The 23149-nt window shown below is 44.4% G+C and overlaps 1 protein-coding gene across 3 annotated transcripts in view; it reads left to right on the forward strand.

Moving 5' to 3' along the window:
- The window catches only part of dnajc13 (DnaJ heat shock protein family (Hsp40) member C13), a 148487-nt gene extending 137128 nt beyond the window's left edge, over positions 1-11359 (forward strand). For 2 of the 3 annotated variants that reach the window (XM_081353369.1, XM_081353370.1), the window contains 4 exons: positions 271-411; positions 6926-7069; positions 7154-7253; positions 10330-11359. In XM_081353369.1, the coding sequence (XP_081209495.1) occupies positions 271-411; positions 6926-7069; positions 7154-7253; positions 10330-10427 (483 nt within the window). In that variant the 3' untranslated portion in view covers positions 10428-11359. Of the gene's footprint in view, positions 1-270; positions 412-6925; positions 7070-7153; positions 7254-7760; positions 7850-10329 lie in introns of all 3 variants that reach the window. The other variant, XM_081353371.1, reaches the window with a different exon arrangement.
- Positions 11360-23149: the final 11790 nt, after the last annotated feature.

Below are 23149 nucleotides of genomic sequence, written 5' to 3' on the forward strand. Positions count from 1 at the left end.
AATTCTTGCAAGTGTAATTGCAAGTTTATGATTTAATTTGTTTTATAATTTTTCTTATTCTTTGGCGGAAAAAAGTCTCCTTAGTTCTAATAATATACTACTAAGTACACTAATATACTACTTCTATATCAAGTCATTTTAAATAATAAGTAATAAGTGCTGAGTGATGTGTGTGTGTGTTGCTGCAGCTGTGTGTGCGGATAATAAATGTTTGTGTGTTGCTGTAGTTGTGTGTGTGGATAATAAGTGTGTGTGTGTGTGTTGCTGCAGTTGTGTGTGCGCTCCATGGCAGCTCTGGAGGCCATCGGGCCGCTGATGACGGGGATGAAGCTCAGGGCTGATATGGCAGGACTGGCCTGTGAGGCTCTGAACCGCATGTTCCAGCGAGAGCAGAACGAGCTCGTGGCTCAGGTGACCCTCACACTCTCACTCTCACATACACACACTCACACACACACACACACACACACACACACACAGAACAAGCTTGTGGCTCAGGTGACCGGAGCAGCCTCACACTCGATCATAACTCCAGTAAACTATGGAGTGCCGCAAGGATCTGTGTTAGGCCCTCTATTATTCTCAATATATATGCTGCCACTTGGAAATATTATAAGGAAACATGGAATTAGTTTCCATTGTTATGCTGATGACACTCAACTATATATTTCATCACGGCCGGATGAAAACGCTAAATTATCCAAATTGACAGAGTGTGTTAAAGATATAAAAGATTGGATGACGCACAATTTTCTTTTATTAAATCCAGATAAGACAGAGGTAATACTTATCGGTTCAAAAAACCGCCCACAAAACCTCTTACAATACAACTTTAACATAGTAGGGTGTCCTGTTACTTTATCCTCTACAGTAAAAGACCTGGGTGTTATATTAGATTGTAACTTGTCTTTTGAAAATCATATTTCATATGTTACAAAAACAGCATTTTTTCACCTTAGAAATATTGCTAAGTTACGTAACATGCTATCTGTTTCTGATGCAGAAAAGCTAGTTCATGCATTCATGACCTCGAGACTAGATTACTGTAATGCTTTATTAGCTGGTTGTCCTGCATCCTCAATAAACAAGCTACAGTTAGTCCAAAATGCCGCCGCTAGAGTTCTTACTAGATCAAGAAAGTTTGACCATATAACACCAATTTTATCATCACTACATTGGTTACCTATAAAGTTCCGTATTAATTACAAGGTATTGCTACTGACTTATAAAGCCCTAAACGGCTTAGCTCCAGTTTATTTAACGGATCTTCTATCGCCCTATAATCCATCGCGCTCTTTAAGATCACTAAATTCGAGGCTTCTGGTCATACCTAGGATATCCAGATCCACCAAAGGAGGGAGAGCATTTTCACATTTAGCACCAAAACTCTGGAATAGCCTTCCTGATACTGTTCGTTGCTCAGATTCGCTCTTCCAGTTTAAAACTAGATTAAAGACGCATCTCTTCAGCCAGGCATTCATATAATATTTTAATCTTACAGTTAAATCCGGTCTCTACTTCATAAACGCCAGAGGAGAACTGGCCCCCGACTGAGCCTGGGTTCTCCCAAGGTTTTTTTTTTCTCCATTAGGTCACCTAATGGAGTTTTTCGGTTCCTTGCCACTGTTGCCTTTGGCTTGCTCAGTTGGGGATGCTTAAATTGATTAATCGATTCACCAGTGCTATTGATCTGCATTACCAAACGTGGATGTTTTACACCAGAAACAAACACTGATGTACTATTTTATTTAATACTGTGAAGCTGCTTTGATACAATCTGTATTGTGAAAAGCGCTATATAAATAAAGTTGACTTGACTTGACACTCACACACACACTCTCACACACACACACACACACACACACACACACACACACAGAACAAGCTCGTGGCTCAGGTGACCCTCACACTCTCACTCTCACACACACACACACTCACACACACACACTCACACACACTCACACAGAACAAGCTTGTGGCTCAGGTGACCGGAGCAGCCTCACACTCTTCATCACAGCTATACACACTATATCTGTGCATAATATAATATTAATAGTAATAATAATTAGGGATGCACCGATATCACTTTTTCCAGTACGAGGCCGATACAATACCTGTATTTTCACTACATTTGTCATTTTTAAATATATTAGGAAGAGAAACCAAAAGAATATGAATCATTTGTTGATTTGTTTAGCAAATTTCCTTCAGTTATTTTCATGCTTAATTAAGCCCGTTAAAATGTATTGAACAAGTTTCTGTTACTTTCTCTGTTCATTCTTAGGGTTTGGTATCGTTTGAAATTTAACGATTCCAATTTCGATTCTGCAAATCGATTCCTAATTTCAATTCCAATAAGGTAAAAAAAAAAATCTATATTATTCACATTTAGTCTTATTGCAAAACATTTAATTGTAGCTGAATCTCACCGGCCTTTAGCACCTGATCATGCCGCCAGCGGTCGCGGCCCTCCCTCAGGGCTGTTGGGCAGCTGCTTAAGATGTGCTCTTGGGAACCCCTCCCAAGGCACACAGTAGTCATTCCTACCCCAGATGTGGAGATTTCTGGGCTAGGAAGGACATCATAGACTGCTCGGACCAAGAACTTGATCTGCTGTGGATCTGCTGCCAGATCTCTGTCCAAGAGATCTTCTTTTCCAGCGCACCCTCCCACCTTGTCCATGCTCCCTGCTGCCAACCAAAGCCCTGTGTCTCAGCCGGGATTCTGCTATCTCTAGGCCGTCCTGTGCTCTCCTCTTCCTACCTGTCCACACCGTGATGCCTGCTGATGCCACCCTCGGGTCCTTAGAGTCCTGATAGAGTTGTGTCTCTCTGGTGCGAAAGACCTTAAACTCCTCATTGAGGCTGCTAAACTGGAGCTCCCTGATGCTACAGTCAAAGACACTACAAAAATTCATGGCAAGGGCAAAGAGAATAACTGAGATGGCGCACCCAGTTATGATCCCCTTTTCAAGCAGGTGCCATTCTGATGTTAAGTTCCCCGAAGTGATTCTAAGCCTGAAGTTCCTGTAGTGGTTCAGGATGAGGTTCTTTACCTTACTAGGTGCGTGGCGGCGATCCAGGGTTGTCTCAACGAGATTGTGGGGAATGAAGCCGTATGCGTTGGTCAAGCCAAAGCACCACTATGTCTCCCTTTCCTTCGCAAGCCTCTCTGATCAGCTGCGTGACAACCCCAGTGTGTTCTAGGCAGAGATGGGGACTCGAGTTTGAGACTCGGACTCGAGTGCGACTTAAGTCGCACACACAAAAAAAGACTTCAGACTCGACTCGGACTCGAGCTGCAGGACTTGTGAACAATGTTTATTTTTAGTAAACGTCTGATGAGCTTGCTATTATTCCCCTCCCTCCGTTACCTATAACCTTCCTACGTAACACGTGAAGTAGGCTACTACGTATCTGCTGCACGCAGCCACACATGAGAGGACAACAAACATGTCGACTGCACCGGCCGCTGGCTGCTGTGCCATTCATCGTAAGCTTTGGGTTTAAAAACTTCAACAGAGCTGCCAACTCTCACGCATTCACCGATTGACACTTTTCACACACTCTCACGCCACACATCCATTTTCTCACGCACAGAAAAATCGCGAAGCAAAGAGGACACGGAGACCGACAGACTAGACAGAGTAGGTTACTTACTCAGGTTGTTACTTACTTCATTACTCAGCTCTCAAATTCTGTCAATTCTATTACGAAATTCAAACAATAAATACCGTTTTGACGCTTGTAAATGTGACTTGACAGATCCCTAACGGCACGTGAACCGACCCTTTCTACTAGCTAATAGTAAATAAACACGAACACTGAACGATACAGTACAACTTACCGAAATGTATATTCCATCCTCATACATGATATCGATCAATCAGTGTTTTTTATCCGCAGAAAGGGGTCAATAAAACAGCTGGAGAACAAATATTTCACATAACATTTACCTCAGAAAAGCCATTTAATGACCATAATATGGGCTATAGCACGTTAGTTGGCTAGAATTAAAGAGCTATATAGAGTATTTTGCTAAATATGTGTACTATATTACGTATTTATTATATTTTTACTTGACATATTTTATTTTACTTTTACTAAAGTTGTTATAATAAAAAAAACGCATTATATTTAATTTGAGTTATTTTTAACCTTAATACTACCAGCTGATAGGGCTCTTTGTAGCTGTTTACATCATTAGGTGAGTTTTTTTTTGTTTTTTTTGTTTTTTTTTAGAAAAATTAACACCTATATTGTGTACCTAATATTTATCCAAATATTAAATCAAATCACAAGAATTTAATTTAATTGAAATCGTGAAATTTGTGTCAAGCCATAATAACAAAACGTATAGCTTACCAGAAATTGTACCATGTTAACATTGTAACATGTTGCCACTAAACCTAATAAAATTCTGTTTTTGTCATGTTGCAATAGCCTATATACCAAAATCAAAGCTGATACTGTATGCTAATAAATAAAGGAGTCATAATAACATATTACATGCTTTGAATTCCTTATATATAGCTATGCAGTGTTCTAAGCAGCCTGGATGGGTCGCTGTACACTTATTATAACGACAAGAGACTTGGACTCTAGCTCAAAGACTTGAGACTTGACTTGGACTCTAACTCAGAGACTTGAGACTTGACTTGGACTCTAGCTCAGAGACTTGACTTGGACTCTAGCTCAGAGACTTGACTTGGACTCTAGCTCAAAGACTTGAGACTTGACTTGGACTCTAGCTCAAAGACTTGAGACTTGACTTGGACTCTAACTCAGAGACTTGAGACTTGACTTGGACTCTAGCTCAGAGACTTGAGACTTGACTTGGACTCTAGCTCAGAGACTTGAGACTTGACTTGGACTCTAGCTCAGAGACTTGAGACTTGACTTGGACTCTAGCTCAAAGACTTGAGACTTGACTTGGACTCTAGCTCAGAGACTTGACTTGGACTCTAGCTCAAAGACTTGAGACTTGACTTGGACTCTAGCTCAGAGACTTGACTTGGACTCTAGCTCAAAGACTTGAGACTTGACTTGGACTCTAGCTCAGAGACTTGACTTGGACTCTAGCTCAAAGACTTGACACTTGACTTGGACTCTAGCTCAAAGACTTGAGACTTGACTTGGACTCTAGCTCAGAGACTTGAGACTTGACTTGGACTCTAGCTCAGAGACTTGACTTGGACTCTAGCTCAGAGACTTGACTTGGACTCTAGCTCAAAGACTTGAGACTTGACTTGGACTCTAGCTCAAAGACTTGAGACTTGACTTGGACTCTAGCTCAAAGACTTGAGACTTGACTTGGACTCTAACTCAGAGACTTGAGACTTGACTTGGACTCTAGCTCAGAGACTTGTGAGCATCTCTGGTTCTAGGCAACCCGGCACTCCTGGAATGCGACCTTTTTGCACAGAGGTGTCGATGTAACCATTCTTGAGGAGGAAGTCTGTCATCCATCGGGCTAGAACACTGAAGAAGATCTTCACCTCCACGCTGAGAAGCGAGATGGATCTGAACCGCTCCAGTTTGGTTGAGTTTTCCCCCTCCACATGCCTCCACTGGTCTGCTACCCTACGCCACACTACTCGCAAGATCTTCCATAGGATCTTGAGGAGCTCAGGGCAACGCTTATACACCTTATAGGGTACACCACTGGGTCCTGGAGCAAAGCTGGCTCTGGCTGCTGAAACCACCTCCTGCACTTCCATCAATGTGGGCTCTCTGAAGTTGAAGTCCACCGTGGGAGATGGTACGTCCAACAGGGCTCCGAGGGGCCCTAGGTCTTGCTCCCTGTCAGGGTCACTCGGTGTTGTGCAAGTACCGGTCTACTTCCGTCTTGGAACAAGTCAGACGTCCACTTCACTTCTGCCCTGAAAGCTGTTTTGTGAACTCGAAGGGATTGGCTATAAACACAGATCTCTTCCTTGCTCTCTCTCTCTGCCGCCCTCTGTGCCACTCTGCTCTACGCAGGGTCACAAGTTTCCTCCTAATGCTGTGGCGGAGCTCTGCGAGTGGTGGTTTCTCCTCCTCAGTTTGCTGCCTTGAACTGTCTTGCAAAGCTCGAAGCTCTTGCCGCAGCTGGCAGATCTTGTCTGCCCTTCGGTTTATTGTGTAGTTTGGTCTGTTGGTCTTGCACTCTTCAAAGCCAAACCTCTCTGTTGCGAAGCTGACAATGATGGTAGTCACTGTCTGAAGCTGTTTATCTGCACCTCCTTTTGCTGTGGTGGTAATGATTCTCGCAGTATCCTCGTCAAAATTGCTATATAATTTGTGCTGGTTTTCCGCAGGCCACTTGATCCGACGCTGCTGAACTACTCTGTCTGGAGCCGAAGAGATTTGCACTTGGAGGTTCTGGGTTCTGTGGGGTGTCTCCTTGCCGGGCTCCTCCTGTGTCCCACCAGAAGTAACTTCTGTGCGTTGCGCTGTGCTCTCCTGCACCATGCATTTCATCTTGGCCTGATTAATTTCAAGGCTGCGCTCATTCTTGTAGACCTTGCCGCAAATGCACCTTGCCGTTGTCGGTAATCCGTTTGCCAAGGTCGTTATCATTAGGTCCATCCTATTGGGGTGCTCACCCCAATTGTCACTTTAAGAGCCGCATGGATCCAATATACCGTTATACACGCCTGTAGCACAGAAAACAGAATCGCCTCTCGCTTGAATGGTTTAGTCATATTGAATATGCTCTTACAGTCATATGCTCACAAAGGAATCGATATGAGGAATTGAAATTTTATTTTTATAACAAGTAATAGATTGCTGACCTTAAGTATTCAATTCCAGGATTGGAAATGATTTTCGATTCCCAACCCTATTTATTCTATTGCTCTCTCATATTTTATCTTTCATTTAAGAGCACAGCACATATTTATTAATCACTAATAAATCTAATTTATTAATGTGCGTGTGTTCAGGCTCTTAGAGTGGAGCTGGTGCCGTATCTTCTCAAGCTGTTGGAGGGCATCGGGTTGGAGACTCTTGAAAACCCTTCAGCAACCAAAGCTCAGATCGTCAAAGCGCTGAAGTCCATGACCCGCAGCCTGCAGTTCGGAGAGCAGGTATAATCATCATCATCATCCTTCAGCAGGTCTTTTCACTTGAGCCACAGTCAGAACACAACTCATGCTGTGTTTCTGCTACAGGTCAATGAAATCCTGTCTCGTTCCACTGTGTGGAGTGCCTTCAAAGACCAGAAACACGACCTCTTCATCTCCGACTCCCAGACTGCAGGTTATCTGACGGGTGAGTCCAGCGCACATTCAGTCTCTGAGAAGCCGGTGTTTACAGCAATGCACTTACAGTGGAAGTGTGTGGGCGAGACATGTAGATGTGAACGAGCTTCTGTCCCGTGTTAACATGTAATGTCTGTGATTTTAAAAGTGTGTGTCAGAAGGTTAATCTATGCAGTTGCTCCACAGACTTCTGTCTTCATTGCATTACTGTACACTGTTTCTGTGCTTGTTTTTGAGTGGTATTTAACTAATTTTGACATGTAACGAGCATAGACTGTAGACTGTGTCTTTGTATCAGTACTGATCTGAACTGCTCTGTCGTTCCTCTGCGCTTGCTGGTTATAACATCTGCTTGCTTCCCCTCTCTCTCTCTCTGTCTCTCTCTCTCTCTCTCTCTCTCTATCTCTCTCTCTCTCTCTCTCTCTCCGTCTCTCTCCCTCTCCCTCTCTCCCTCTAACCCTCACTCTCTCTCTCCCCCTCTCTCTCTCTCTGCTATATTATATCTGGGACTCTTCAGGTGTGTCCACTCCTTCTCTCCTGGCCGCCAGTAGTCCGCTGCGCACTGGCCTTTAGTCTCCCACCCTCCTCTCTTTCACTTTAAAGCAGGTACACTCTCTTTCTGATGACTTCATCTGTCTTTCCACTGCGTTTCCATCTGCATCTCCACCTTCACATGCAGCACTGATGGTGTTTTGTTGTCCAGTTTTTTCCATTTAACCAAGTGATCATTTCATCCATGTCTGTTATGTTTCAAAAATTATAAATGTCATAATTTTTGGTGTTGACGATGACATTGACAACGATGATGGTGTTGACGACAGCGACGGTGTTGACTATGACTGTGACTGACGGTGTTGACGATGACATGTTGGCGACGGTGTTGACTGTGTGACTGACGGTGTTGACGATGACATGATGACGGTGTTGACGACGGTTGTTGACTGTGTGACTGACGGTGTTGACGATGACAGTGTTGGCGACGGTGTTGACTGTGTGACTGACGGTGTTGACGATGACATGTTGATGACGGTGTTGGCGACGGTGTTGACTTTGTGTGACTGACGGTGTTGACGATGACATGTTGATGACAGTGTTGACGACGACGACAGTGTTGACTTTGACTGTGTGACTGACGGTGTTGACGATGACATGTTGATGACGATGAAGATGACAGTGTTGGCGACGGCAACGGTGTTGACTATGACTGTGACTGACGGTGTTGACGATGACATGTTGATGGCGGTGTTAACGATGACAATGGTTTGACGATGACATGTTGATGACAGTGTTGGCGACGGTGTTGACTGTGACTGACGGTGTTGACGATGACATGATGACGGTGTTGACGACGGTTGTTGACTGTGTGACTGACGGTGTTGACGATGACATGTTGATGACAGTGTTGGCGACGGTGTTGACTGTGACTGACGGTGTTGACGATGACATGATGACGGTGTTGGCGACGGTGTTGACTGTGTGACTGTGGGTGTTGACGATGACATGTTGATGACGGTGTTGGCGACGGTGTTGACTGTGACTGACGGTGTTGACGATGACATGTTGATGACAGTGTTGGCGACGGTGTTGGCGACGGTGTTGACTGTGTGACTGTGGGTGTTGACGATGACATGTTGATGACGGTGTTGGCGACGGTGTTGACTGTGACTGACGGTGTTGACGATGACATGTTGATGACAGTGTTGGCGACGGTGTTGACTGTGTGACTGACGGTGTTGACGATGACATGTTGATGACAGTGTTGGCGACGGTGTTGACTGTGACTGACGGTGTTGACGATGACATGTTGATGACAGTGTTGGCGACGGTGTTGACTGTGACTGACGGTGTTGACGATGACATGATGACGGTGTTGACGACGGTTGTTGACTGTGTGACTGACGGTGTTGACGATGACATGTTGATGACAGTGTTGGCGACGGTGTTGACTGTGACTGACGGTGTTGACGATGACATGATGACGGTATTGGCGACGGTGTTGACTGTGTGACTGTGGGTGTTGACGATGACATGTTGATGACGGTGTTGGCGACGGTGTTGACTGTGACTGACGGTGTTGACGATGACATGTTGATGACAGTGTTGGCGACGGTGTTGACTGTGTGACTGACGGTGTTGACGATGACATGTTGATGACAGTGTTGGCGACGGTGTTGACTGTGACTGACGGTGTTGACGATGACATGTTGATGACAGTGTTGGCGACGGTGTTGACTGTGTGACTGACGGTGTTGACGATGACATGTTGATGACGGTGTTGGCGACGGTGTTGACTTTGTGACTGACGGTGTTGACGATGACATGTTGATGACTGTTGACGACGACGACAGTGTTGACTTTGACTGTGTGACTGACGCTGTTGACGATGACATGTTGATGACGATGAAGATGACAGTGTTGGCGACGGCAACGGTGTTGACTATGACTGTGTGACTGACGGTGTTGACAATGACATGTTGATGACGGTGTTGGCGACGGTGTTGACTTTGTGTGACTGACGGTGTTGACGATGACATGTTGATGACAGTGTTGACGACGACGACAGTGTTGACTTTGACTGTGTGACTGACGCTGTTGACGATGACATGTTGATGACGATGAAGATGACAGTGTTGGCGACGGCAACGGTGTTGACTATGACTGTGACTGACGCTGTTGACGATGACGATGAAGATGACAGTGTTGGCGACGGCAACGGTGTTGACTATGACTGTGTGACTGACGGTGTTGACGATGACATGTTGATGGCGGTGTTAACGATGACAATGGTTTGACGATGACATGTTGATGACGATGAAGATGACTGTGTTGGCGACGGCAACGGTGTTGACTGTGACTGTGTGACTGACGGTGTTGACGATGACATGTTGATGGCGGTGTTAACGATGACAATGGTGTTGACGATGACGTGTTGATGACGATGAAGATGACTGTGTTGGTTGATGTTGATGATGATGATGATGATAATGATGTTGATGATGTTGATGATGACTGTGTTGATGACGATGAAGATGAAGATGACGATGACGGTGTTGGTTGATGTTGATGATGACTGTGTTGATGTTCAGGTCCAGGAGTGGCAGGCTATCTGACAGCAGGCACCGGCTCTACGGTCATCCCCAGCGTCCCACCGCCCGTAGACAACGACATCGGAGACCTGGGCTGAATTAGACTGACAGCATCAGACGAAGCCGGACCCGGAGACTGAGACGGACATCTGTCTGGAGCAGCTCCTGATACTCCTGATCCTCCTGATCCTCCTGATCCTCATGATCCTCGAGGACAGCTGATGGACTGATGGACTGATGGACAGAGAGAGGGAACGGAGGGCTGGTCGTCTCCTCTCTCACAGCACTCATGGTCTTTAGTGATTCCTTCATTTTAATACATCAACACTTCTTCCTTTCATTTTATATTCAGTTGCGTCTCGTAAATCTTTTCTTTCCATGGAGAGCAGAATAGTTTACTTTTGTATTGAGATATTTTTATGCGTTTGTTTATTTTCTTCATTCTGAGTGAGCCGATGAATAGATCTCTGATACGGTGTCGTCTTCGTCTTCCTGCGTCTCGCATTCAGCCCGTGTCTCAGCTGAAGTCTGTCCTCATCCCAACAAATCCTACGCATTTTCTGTTTGATAACATGCAGTCTTGCAGTTGAGAAGGATCCTGTGAAACTGATTATGATGTGAGAAGCGCACTGTCTGCGGTCTCTCCTGTTCCCCGTCTCTCTTCCCTCCTTCCCCAGAAAGCACTCGAATATTTATACTTATGATAAAGACCAACTGAAAATCAGCTTCTAAAAGGACAAAGAACAAATTGTACTGACTCTTGATTACAAATGTATGTGAACGACTAGTGCAATTATGAAATGTTAAATGTAATATGCGTACATAAACTTTCTATATTGAATGTACATTAATAAAAAAATAAATCAGTTGCACTTGTACATAAAATTTTAAGAATAAAAGGGAATCCACATCTGTTTTTTGTTTGCAGTGTTTTGTGAACATGAAGAATTTGCCCAATTTCATTTTCCGGTCCAGTGCTTAGATCTAAAAACACTGCAAACCAGAAGATTAAAATAATTGTTGTCTCCTCATGCAGTTGTATTTTTGAAATCTAGTCTCTTTGTCCACCTTATTTGACAGAATGGATTTTTTATTGTAATGCTTTGCATTCGCTTGCAAATCTTTTGCATTTTCTCCTTCTTGCTCCCCATTAAACCATCACTAGTTTTGCGAACAAAACCTGATAATAATTACGATAAATTAAAATATGATGAATACCAGTTTGCAGCATAATGACGGGCTATGTGCAGTTACGGCGGACACTGAAGCTTTGCACATTCAATTTAAAAAATTCGCTCTTAGGTTAAAATAAGATGGACAGAGAGTCATAGGTCATGTTTGATGTATTATATTGTGTGTCTGCATTACACTGCATGTCCACACGAGGGCGACAGATCTTCATATTACAGCCTCTGCAGCTCCTTTGGTTTTGTGATCATTCATTCTCTGAATCCCCCAAAGTTACTCACATAACAAGCAATCATTTTGAGATTTAGAAGAACAAATCCAAAGTGCCACATGTCATCTATAATGCCCAAGAAATCTTGATTTAATTGTGCATCGTTTCATGCTGTCTTACATTAGCATCAGAAGTAATTTGGTGTGGTTCATCAGCTGAGCATTTTGCTGACATCATCAGTCTTTCTCTGACTTGATTAGAGTGCTCAGAATCTGTGTTTCCTCAATCCCTTCAGTTTCTGCAGGTGCTGAAAGACCCCTGTCATTCCTCTGTTATTCTGACTCATTCAGAGCTCAGATCTGCGTGAGATCCAGCGCTCGCTCCCTGTGGGAATGAGTCAGATTACTGAGGAAGCAGACTTTCCCGAGGCAGTGGAACTGATTCAATAGATCTGTTTTCTGTTCATTAAATGGTGTTAGACACACAATGCAATGAAACATTTACTTTGGCAGTAAACCATATTCACTGCATAGTACATAGATGAATTTATCGATTTAAAACCGCAATGTAAGTTTAATATAGTTTTCATTACATCGCGCTCTGCAATACTCGATTCTGATTGGTCAATGGCGACCTCTAGCGGACAAATATTTCCTAATAATCGAGGTCGTCCACAGCAGCGCTGTTCTTACATCTCTATTCTAATGGTAATGGATAATGGACCGTTTTCCGCCCGCGAACTCAAACCGGCGCTACTTTAATGTCTCTGGTATCACTCCGCGGACTCTCTCTTCTTTGTGCCTCTGTCATGCTTTCTAGTGAAACAGACCTCTCTCTCAAGACTTAAGCATTAATATTGCTGTAACATTGTATTAAAGGCCGATTGTTGTCTATGTTTTAGTGGACTATTTTATTTTTAGCTGGTAAGATTGTAAAATCGTTCACTCACCATAATATCATGAGTTCACATCCACATTTATTTATTCTGCGAGCTGCCCTGTTATTAATTAAAACATCAGTGTATTTTTACAGCTAAAACTCGCTGTTTCAGGGACAAAATGTTCAGTATTTGTGCATGAGTTAAAAGCAAAATAATGGAGAGCAAGAAGAAAGATGAATTGATTCAGGATATTCCAGCAAATCTTCCATTGACACTCTTTCTGACTGACCTTCAGCTTCTCACTTCCATCCTCTTCTTCTGCTTCCATCGACTCCTTCACAGACTCAGTGCTTCTGCTGGTTCCCGATAGTAATTTTACATTTGAGAATAGAAATACTGTATTTATCCTGAATTGCCATGATGGCGAGAATTGGCGTTTTGACCCAATATAACACTTAATATTGCTGGAAGGAAATTCTTTTTTAAAAGCTGCATGGGGGACTTCTTTGGTCTCTTTGACGGCAGACACACACAACACACACACTGATCGCAGACTCCATGATTCCTCATGCTGACACACACCGTAACCTCAAACATCGGACGACTCGTATCTTTCTCCAGGGTCATGACAGACGGTTTGCGGTAGTCCTGTCTGACAGGGCCTTTATTGTTGAACTGAATCACTCCATGTTTTACTACACTCCATGTGACTTTGATAGAAAACATCAGTTATTTCAGTAATATTTTCAGCCTCTTCTCATTGGTTGGGTTCAGTCATGTGACTCATCATATACTGTATTTTTTTTTTAAACTTTATATCTCACAGTGTGATTGATGCCTTGCAATATGATCCCATACACTGTAGCGTTCAAACGTTTGTAATTATTAAATTTGTAATGTTTTTGAAAGAAGTCTCTTCAGTAGATACAGTAATATTGTGAAATGTTACTAAAACACGTTTGTTTGAGATGGAAACAGGCTTTCGTTCCTCGCAGACCGTTTGCATTTGTACAGTTACCGCTGTCATAAACGAGTAAACAACAGCGACGAGTGCTCCTGATCTTCAGCGCCACACATCTGTCAGTTCCACACATGACGCACAATCCGTTTGCTGTGTTTCAGAGTTTGGTTTAATAAGAGGAAGAAATGGTGACAATTTCAAGATGAACGGTTTGTCATCATTCTTAAAGTTAATCTCTTCTTTTCCATCCAGCATTCAGTGCACATGAGGATTGTTTCCTGACCTTTGACCCAGTAGCATCTAAACTAGCCTTCATGATGCAATACGGGGCTCCGTTTGCCCCGGCGTTTCACTGGAGACCCGAGAGCGTCCGCTCCACAGGCTCCGTTTGCCCCGGCGTTTTACTGGAGACCCGAGAGCGTCCGCTTCACAGGCTCCGTTTGCCCCGGCGTTTCACTGGAGACCCGAGAGCGTCCGCTTCACAGGCTCCGTTTGCCCCGGCGTTTCACTGAAGACCCGAGAGCGTCCGCTCCACAGGCTCCGTTTGCCCCGGCGTTTCACTGGAGACCCGAGAGCGTCCGCTTCACAGGCTCCGTTTGCCCCGGCGTTTCACTGAAGACCCGAGAGCGTCCGCTTCACAGGCTCCGTTTGCCCCGGCGTTTCACTGGAGACCCGAGAGCGTCCGATCCACAGGCTCCGTTTGCCCCGGCGTTTCACTGGAGACCCGAGAGCGTCCGCTTCACAGGCTCCGTTTGCCCCGGCGTTTCACTGGAGACCCGAGAGCCTCCGCTCCACAGGCTCCGTTTGCCCCTGCGTTTCACTGGAGACCCGAGAGCGTCCGCTTCACAGGCTCCGTTTGCCCCGGCGTTTCACTGGAGACCCGAGAGCGTCCGCTTCACAGGCTCCGTTTGCCCCGGCGTTTCACTGGAGACCCGAGAGCGTCCACTCCACAGGCTCCGTTTGCCCCGGCGTTTCACTGGAGACCCGAGAGCGTCCGATCCACAGGCTCCGTTTGCCCCGGCGTTTCACTGGAGACCCGAGAGCGTCCGATCCACAGGCTACGTTTGCCCCGGCGTTTCACTGGAGACCCGAGAGCGTCCGATCCACAGGCTCTGTTTGCCCCGGCGTTTCACTGGAGACCCGAGAGCGTCCGATCCACAGGCTCCATTTGCCCCGGCGTTTCACTGGAGACCCGAGAGCGTCCGATCCACAGGCTCCGTTTGCCCCGGCGTTTCACTGGAGACCCGAGAGCGTCCGCTTCACAGGCTCCGTTTGCCCCGGCGTTTCACTGGAGACCCGAGAGCCTCCGCTCCACAGGCTCCGTTGGCCCCTGCGTTTCACTGGAGACCCGAGAACGTCCGCTTCACAGGCTCCGTTTGCCCCGGCGTTTCACTGGAGACCCGAGAGCGTCCGCTTCACAGGCTCCGTTTGCCCCGGCGTTTCACTGGAGACCCGAGAGCGTCCACTCCACAGGCTCCGTTTGCCCCGGCGTTTCACTGGAGACCCGAGAGCGTCCGCTTCACAGGCTCCGTTTGCCCCGGCGTTTCACTGGAGACCCGAGAGCGTCCGATCCACAGGCTCCGTTTGCCCCGGCGTTTCACTGGAGACCCGAGAGCGTCCGATCCACAGGCTACGTTTGCCCCGGCGTTTCACTGGAGACCCGAGAGCGTCCGATCCACAGGCTACGTTTGCCCCGGCGTTTCACTGGAGACCCGAGAGCCTCCACTCCACAGGCTCCGTTTGCCCTGGCGTTTCACTGGAGACCCGAGAGCGTCCGCTTCACAGGCTCCGTTTGCCCCGGCGTTTCACTGGAGACCCGAGAGCGTCCGATCCACAGGCTCCATTTGCCCCGGCGTTTCACTGGAGACCCGAGAGCGTCCGATCCACAGGCTCCGTTTGCCCCGGCGTTTCACTGGAGACCCGAGAGCGTCCGCTCCACAGGCTCCGTTTGCCCCGGCGTTTCACTGGAGACCCGAGAGCGTCCGATCCACAGGCTCCGTTTGCCCCGGCGTTTCACTGGAGACCCGAGAGCGTCCGCTTCACAGGCTCCGTTTGCCCCGGCGTTTCACTGGAGACCCGAGAGCGTCCGATCCACAGGCTCCGTTTGCCCCGGCGTTTCACTGGAGACCCGAGAGCGTCCGATCCACAGGCTCCGTTTGCCCCGGCGTTTCACTGGAGACCCGAGAGCGTCCGATCCACAGGCTCCGTTTGCACTGGCGTTTCACTGGAGACCCGAGAGCTTCTGTTCCACAGGCTCTGTTTGCCCTGGCGTTTCACTGGAGACCCGAGAGCGCGAGGCGGTCGAGGGGTTAATCTGCATTCATGCTCACTTTAACCCTTCGAGTGCCTGAAAATAAGGAGCTTTTGTAGACGTGTGCTGTGTGAGTTTGTAATTACTGCTGTTTTGCACGTATTCGTTCTGCTAACACGCACTTTAAGGCTCGTTCTGTGCCTCAAATGTGAGCGGATGTTCCAGTATTATATCATCACATTTATCCACGCAGATCCTGAAACGCTTTCATCTTAATGGCCTCCATCTTCTAACGCAATGGAACTAACAGGAACAAACAACTTGCTTTCATTTCCTCCGCTCTGAATCGCTCAGTGATTTGTGAGTTTGAACTCCCAGTTGTGACTTGTTGCCGTTAAATTACACAAACCGTTCTTCTCTTTTGGCCGGCGCAGTTGAAGCTCCTCACATCTTCTTCAGACACAGAGAACTGAAGACTTTCATCACACAGAACGCAGACGAGTGTCAATAACTCTCTGAATAATGAATGATAATTCAGGACTGAAACTACGGAAGCCTGTCTCTGCCTAAAGGCTTACGAATAAAAAAGCTCATTATGAGACAAAGTTGAGAATAAGAAATAAAATAACATTTTATTTCATTAGATCGTTCGGAGATGAAATGTTACATTCTCAAGGAATAAATTCACACTGCGAGATGGAAAGTAGCAATTACAAAAAAAAGTTGAAATTACGAAAGTCACATTTAGAGACAGTCACAATTATAAGAAGAAAAGCTGCAATGGTGAAATATAGTAACATTGACTTAAATGTTTGGCATCAAATAGAATTTATTTTCTACCACTTTCCAGTCCATTGAAGAAGAAAAAACTTGTATTATACATATTTTAAAGTTGTCCATTATTATTTGTGTTTTCCCAAGGCTTCCAGTGTCCGCATGTTCACTGGTCCCGGCGCACATGTTTGAGAGGTTCATCACAGAATCAGGGTATTCTCTAAATGAACAGTTTTCTCAGTTATAGTTCTGCTAACTCTCAGTATTGAGGATCACATGGGCTGAAGTAAATCTGTCATCACTAATAAAGCGGTTTCTCTGAGATCCCTGTGGTTCAGCGCTGAAGCCCAGATGAAAACTTCTATTTGCCCACGAGGCTTTTGCATGCTTTGAAAGTTGTACTGTGTTTACATGGCACACAATATGAGACAGATTCATTTAATTGAGGAATATTGATGCGAGTGAATTGTTGCTATTTGACGGTCTAGACATGTTCCAGTCTTTCCATCTGAGAAAGCTTAAGCCCTTAATACTTTCCATTTGCAACTGTTATTAGTTCCTCTTGCAGCATCTCTTCTCTTCTCTGATGACGAGGGCGGGGCTATAACCTGTCACTCACATGAGATCAGCCAATTGCAAACCACAACCAGCCAATCAACTCCCCACAGACACAACCAAGCCCCGCCCACATTTGATCTTGTTCCAACTAGATCTTATATTCTCACAAAATTTTCTTCAACAAAAAAACAGCAGAAAAATATGAGTGTTTTAAACAAGCTGCAGCTTTCATGCGGTTGCCAGATCTCAAGAGTTTATATTCCCCAACCAGAGCTTTGCTCTTTAAAGGACAGATTTTCTTACCAGTGTTTTGCCTAATCTTCCCAGTCTGGGAAGCGTGCGCTCATGCTCTCTGTACACTGGGAATAAAGCTGAGGATCTGAACACAGTCATGCGATCTCCACTGAGATATTCTGCTGGAATAGAGTCGGACAGTCAGTCTATTTGACTGAGTCTGCCATCAAACCTTCAGTGATGAACTGTAATAATCCAAACATGATTTCCACTGTGTTATTAGTGATTGTGGTGATGCTGAATACATGTTCTTACACAACTCTGTGTGACAACACAGTCTTTTAATTTGCTATTGTTTTGATAGAAAAACATTAATGTAATTTGGAATAACTATTGTGAATTTCACTGTTTTAGCTTTTGCGAGAAACTTTTGTTTTTCCAGTTTTCATAAGATAGTGTTATTTTTCAATATTGGCAATATTGTAAAACCGGAAACTATATGAATAAAATAAAGCATTCATATCTCGTATAATAAAGAAGTTGATATTCTGTTGATTTGTGCTCAAAGATTTCTCAAATGATAATCATCATGACCTGAAATCATGATTACATTTTTGAGCAAAATAATTGATTACTATAATATAATGGGAAAAAAATGACATTTTCATCGACTAAAACTAGATCACAACTACAACTAGACTAAACAAAAAACAGGACTAAGTCTGTATCTGTCTGTATGTGTGTGTGTGTGTGTATCTGTCTGTCTCTGTATGTGTGTGTGTGTGTGTATCTGTCTGTCTGTATGTGTGTGTGTGTGTGTATCTGTCTGTCTGTCTGTCTCTGTATGTGTGTGTGTGTGTATCTGTCTGTCTGTATGTGTGTGTGTGTATCTGTCTGTCTGTCTCTGTGTGTGTGTGTGTGTGTGTGTGTGTCTGTGTGTCTGTGTGTGTGTGTGTGTGTGTGTGTGTGTGTGTCTGTGTGTGTGTTGTGGGCTGGTCGGTCTATAGACTCAGATGGTGTGTGTTTGGTGATTTATTGCCAAACCAACCATCTAAAACATCCACAGATATTCAGGTCATATTTGCCAAATTTCTATTTAATTTCACAGACAGAGATGTCCATGTTCTGCTGTAGATCACGTCTCAGTGTGTAAAGCACAGAAACACAGTCACTTTCTGTTGGTTGATGTGTAAATCTGCCTCAACAACTTCATCTCATGGCCAGATCTGCGTGTGGAAAGTATCGATATGTGAGAGTTTCGCATTGAAATCCCCCAGAGTTCTGTGTGTTGTGCAGTTGACACATTTCATCCCAAATGTTTCCAACAAGGTTTAAATCCAGAGAAATTCACAATTTTAACAGTGTAGCGTCCCTCCTCAGTGTGTCAATGGTGTCATGTCCACACTATCCTTGGTTTCTGCTTTTACTGCCGGAGAAACGCGGTGACGGAGTCTCGTGATGAACTGCAGGAGTTGAGGCTTCACACACACCGCTCTGGTGATCTGAAGAGCTGACATGGACCGCAGTTATTCCTCATCATCGTTTGCTGTCCCCAAAGATAACTCTTAGACTCGTGAATGTACGGATGAATCAAACGACCCAAGAGGAGGTTTGGACACTTTTCCCTGAGCTCACTTCATCAGACTGATGTTCTCAGAGGCTTGTGTTCAGTAAGACGTTCTGTGTTGCTTCATCCCAAAGTCTGCGGAGTCTTTATTACAGTAACTTTTAATGTATAACATTTCTCTATTTCTCTAAGCAATTGTTACGATTTTTTCTTGACAGAGTAAAACAGCCAACAAATCCTATTGCCTTTCATCTAAGGAAGTCATGTAGAATCTAGGGCCATTGTAGAACCAAAAACACCCTAGCAACACCCTAGAAACACCCTAGCAACCACATAGCAACACTATGTGATGTGACTTCACAGGCGAATGGAGCTCACATTGTCTTCTGAAAAACTACAGTTCATAAAGCATTTGTGCATCAAATCAGCCTAAACATGTGTATGTGTGTGTCTTTGAAGTGTTTGTTGTGTCGGAAGGGAAGAGGACGCTTATGCGCTTATGAATGCGCATGCGTCGCATCTGAACGCGTTGTTGTCTTTGGAGCTCCATCGATTTGATTTATAATTCTTGATTTTTCTCTTTAAACTCACAACGAACATTTTCTACTTTTTCTCACTGAGAAGCACTACTGCTCAAACCTCATAGTTACAAAACAGTTTTGTTTCAAGCCTATTAGTGATCCAACATCGGATACTCTTATAGGTTACTCCTGTGGATCACGGCTGAACGCGTCTTTTCCACACTCACTTACAAACAAAACATTTTTTTCACCTATCGTGCTTCTACTCTACACCCGTACCACTAAAAAGACGGATTATATCCAAGACTTCAGTCATAAATTAGTATTAATATTGATAGCATCACTGGTAGCGTCGTTGCTAACTTACTGTCCATCTGTTCAGTGGCGGTTCTACATTGAATTACACCCTGGGCGAGACCCCCTTTGAGCGCCCCCCCCCCCCCTCCCCCCCACTTACCCCATTGGCAGATCATGTTTTGCTTGTTTTAAGCAAAAACTAAATTTTTATTTATTTCCCCAGAAAACAAGACTTAATATCTTATGTCATTTTACTACTTTAGTAAAATAACGTTATGCATCTTTAGGCTATTTAAGAAATTTTTGATATTTGGACTGGAAACAAGACAAAAATACTAAGTAAGAAAAGCATTTTTTGCAGTGTAATAACTGAACTTGTAACAGTTTTGTTGCAAAGCACAATATTATGGTGAAATTAGATCTCGTGTTTGAGTTAAAACCGAATTATTGTTAAGCATAGCAAGAATCACAGCAAAAAGGCTAACAAATAAGAGTTATACCCACCAATTAATATTGCCCCTTCATTCATGACATGGATACCGTAATCATACAGAGAATCAGAGAAACATAGTTGCATACCTTTATCTTTCGCTCGTTTCTAAATTGGGCACCTGATGGCTTTGACCTTTCTTGTTCATCTCTTATTTGGCACTCGACATCGACAATCAACAGATTTCCCCTGATCCCCCCCATAACAACACTCACGAGTCACGACCAGAAGTCAAGACTAAACCAATTCACCTTGGTGGTGGTGACCAAGTAATCATTTTGTATTACCTATTTTTATTAGCCATTCAGACAATTCAGAAAAACAAAAATGTGCAGGAAATATAGAGGCCTGTATTTATAATATTATGAATGAAAAGTGCGTTATTTGAAAGAAAGTCGAGGTGTGACTAACTTAGATAACTATATGGATCCCCCCCCTCCCCCTCCCTTGTCCGTTCCATTTGGAAGAGACCCAAAGGTGAACTGTCATCCACGCCCGCGCCTCCGCTCCTCCGCGCCCCCTCCCCTTTCCCCTTCTCAAACAAACAGCTTCTGTGCACGGCATCTTCTCAGCAAGCAGGGGCGCCTGCAGCTGCAGGGGGCGCAAATTTGCCAATTCCCCACACAGTGAAATGATAGATAATAGAAAACTGCTTTGCGGCGCAAAAAAATTATTATTATTATTTATTTTTTTCTGCTCGTGCCAGCGGCGGCGCCCCCCCAAAAATGCCGCCCCGGGCGATTGCCCGGTTCACCCGTGCCAAAAACCGCTACTGCATCTGTTAAAATGGCGAATATATCAGATGTAAGTAGCCTACCTTTTGGTGCAGGTGAGGACACATTTGAGCTGCACGCACTGCAGTCTGAGCTGGAAGCTGTTGAGAAACAGATCCACGACCTTTTAGTGAGACAAGCCGAGCTGATAGACCGCCGTTTGGCTCTTGAAACATCACGCGCCGATGCACACAAATCAGAGATTAACGTTACTAACCCGCTGATTCCGACCTCGTCTACTCCGTGCGTTTCTCAACATCGGTCCCGAGCGTCGAGGTCGCGATCAGCCATGGTCTCGTTCACTCCGGCTCCAACACGCCACCACGAAGCCTGGATGGTTCCGCGGAAGACGCGAGTCAGGTCTAGACCAAGAAAACTCTCTCCGACCCTCCCGGTTTTCGAGATATCCACCCAAAACCGCTTCTCCCCTCTTCGCGAAACAGAACGCGATGCTGTGATCATCGGCGATTCCATCGTTCGACACGTACATGCTACGTTAGGTAAAAGTAAGGTGCATAGTCACTGCTTTCCTGGTGCTCGCATTTCTGAAATCGCCGCTCGCGTTCCCGAGATTCTGAACAGTGACGAGCGCGTCGGAACCGTGGTCCTGCACGCGGGAGTGAACGACATCAGGCTGCGCCAGACGGAAGTTCTGAAGAAAGACTTCAGGAATCTGATTGATATGGTACGCAGCACATCGCCTGAAACAACGATCATTGTGTCAGGACCGCTTCCCACGTACCGACTAGGACATGAAAAGTTTAGTAGGTTATTTGCGCTAAATTAATGGTTAATGTCATGGTGTAATGAGCAGAAACTGCTCTTTGTAAATAATTGGAATCTGTTTTGGGAGCGTCCTAGGCTATACCGTGCTGATGGCTTACACCCAAGCAGATTCGGAGCGGATCTTCTGTCGGATAATATCTCCAAAATGTTAAATACCTTTTGACTAGTAACCAAAAGTCCAAATCATAGTCTCTGCTGCACCAAATTAACTGATATAAATACTAGTGTAGAACATTGCATAGAAACTGTGTCTATTCCTCGTTTAGTGAGATCAAATAATAAATCTACTGCAGGATCTAGGAAAAATCTAATTGTTATTAAAACAGAAAATGTTGCTATTAGTAAACAAAAACAATTTCTAAAGCTAGGTCTTCTAAACATTAGATCACTCACACCTAAGGCAGTTATTGTAAATGAAATAGTCACAGATAATAGCTTCGATGTACTTTGCCTAACTGAAACCTGGCTTAAACCAAATGATTATTTCGGTCTAAATGAGTCTACTCCATCAGGATACTCCTATAAGCATGAGCCCCGTCTGATTGGTCGTGGCGGCGGTGGTGTTGCAACAATCTATAGAGATATTCTCAATGTTACTCAGAAAACGGGTTATAAGTTTATGTCGTTTGAAGTACTAGTACTAAATGTTACGCTCTCAGATGTAAGAAAAACATCCCTATTATCTCTAGCATTGGCTACCGTATATAGACCGCCTGGGCCTTACGCTGATTTCCTAAAAGAGTTTGCAGATTTTCTCTCAGACCTATTAGTCAATGTCGATAAAAAATAAAGATGAAAAACCGCACTCTCAGGGTATATTTTCATAAATGTATTATTACTATGTCCTCACAGACGCGTTTCAGCCTAAGCCATCATCAGTGTGTACTGTGATACACCGAAAAGATTGTTTAAAAAAAAAAAACATCACAGGTGAACCTCATTCCGCAAATCATCAGCACCTTCAGGTGCATCAAGTTACCAACATTGTGGAAACACCAGGAATAACACAACACAACATACCATATGTAATGTCCATGTGGCCCTTATGAACAATTTATACAAAAAAAAAAAATAGATAAATAAATATAAACAAATTAATTTCAGAATACATGGTTTCACAAAAAAACAATTTAAAGGCAATTCTTCATTTAAACCATTGGAGTATACTGTTTGAAGTATATAAATACAAAAAGTATCGATAAAGCATTAATTGTTGGAGATTTTAACATACACGTAGATAATCCAAATGATGCGTTAGGGGCTGCGTTTACAGATTTATTAAACTCCTTTGGGGTCAAGCAAAACGTTACCGGACCAACTCATCGTTTT

Source organism: Scardinius erythrophthalmus (genome assembly GCF_964197995.2).
Source record: "Scardinius erythrophthalmus genome assembly, chromosome: 22".
NCBI lineage: Eukaryota > Metazoa > Chordata > Actinopteri > Cypriniformes > Leuciscidae > Scardinius > Scardinius erythrophthalmus.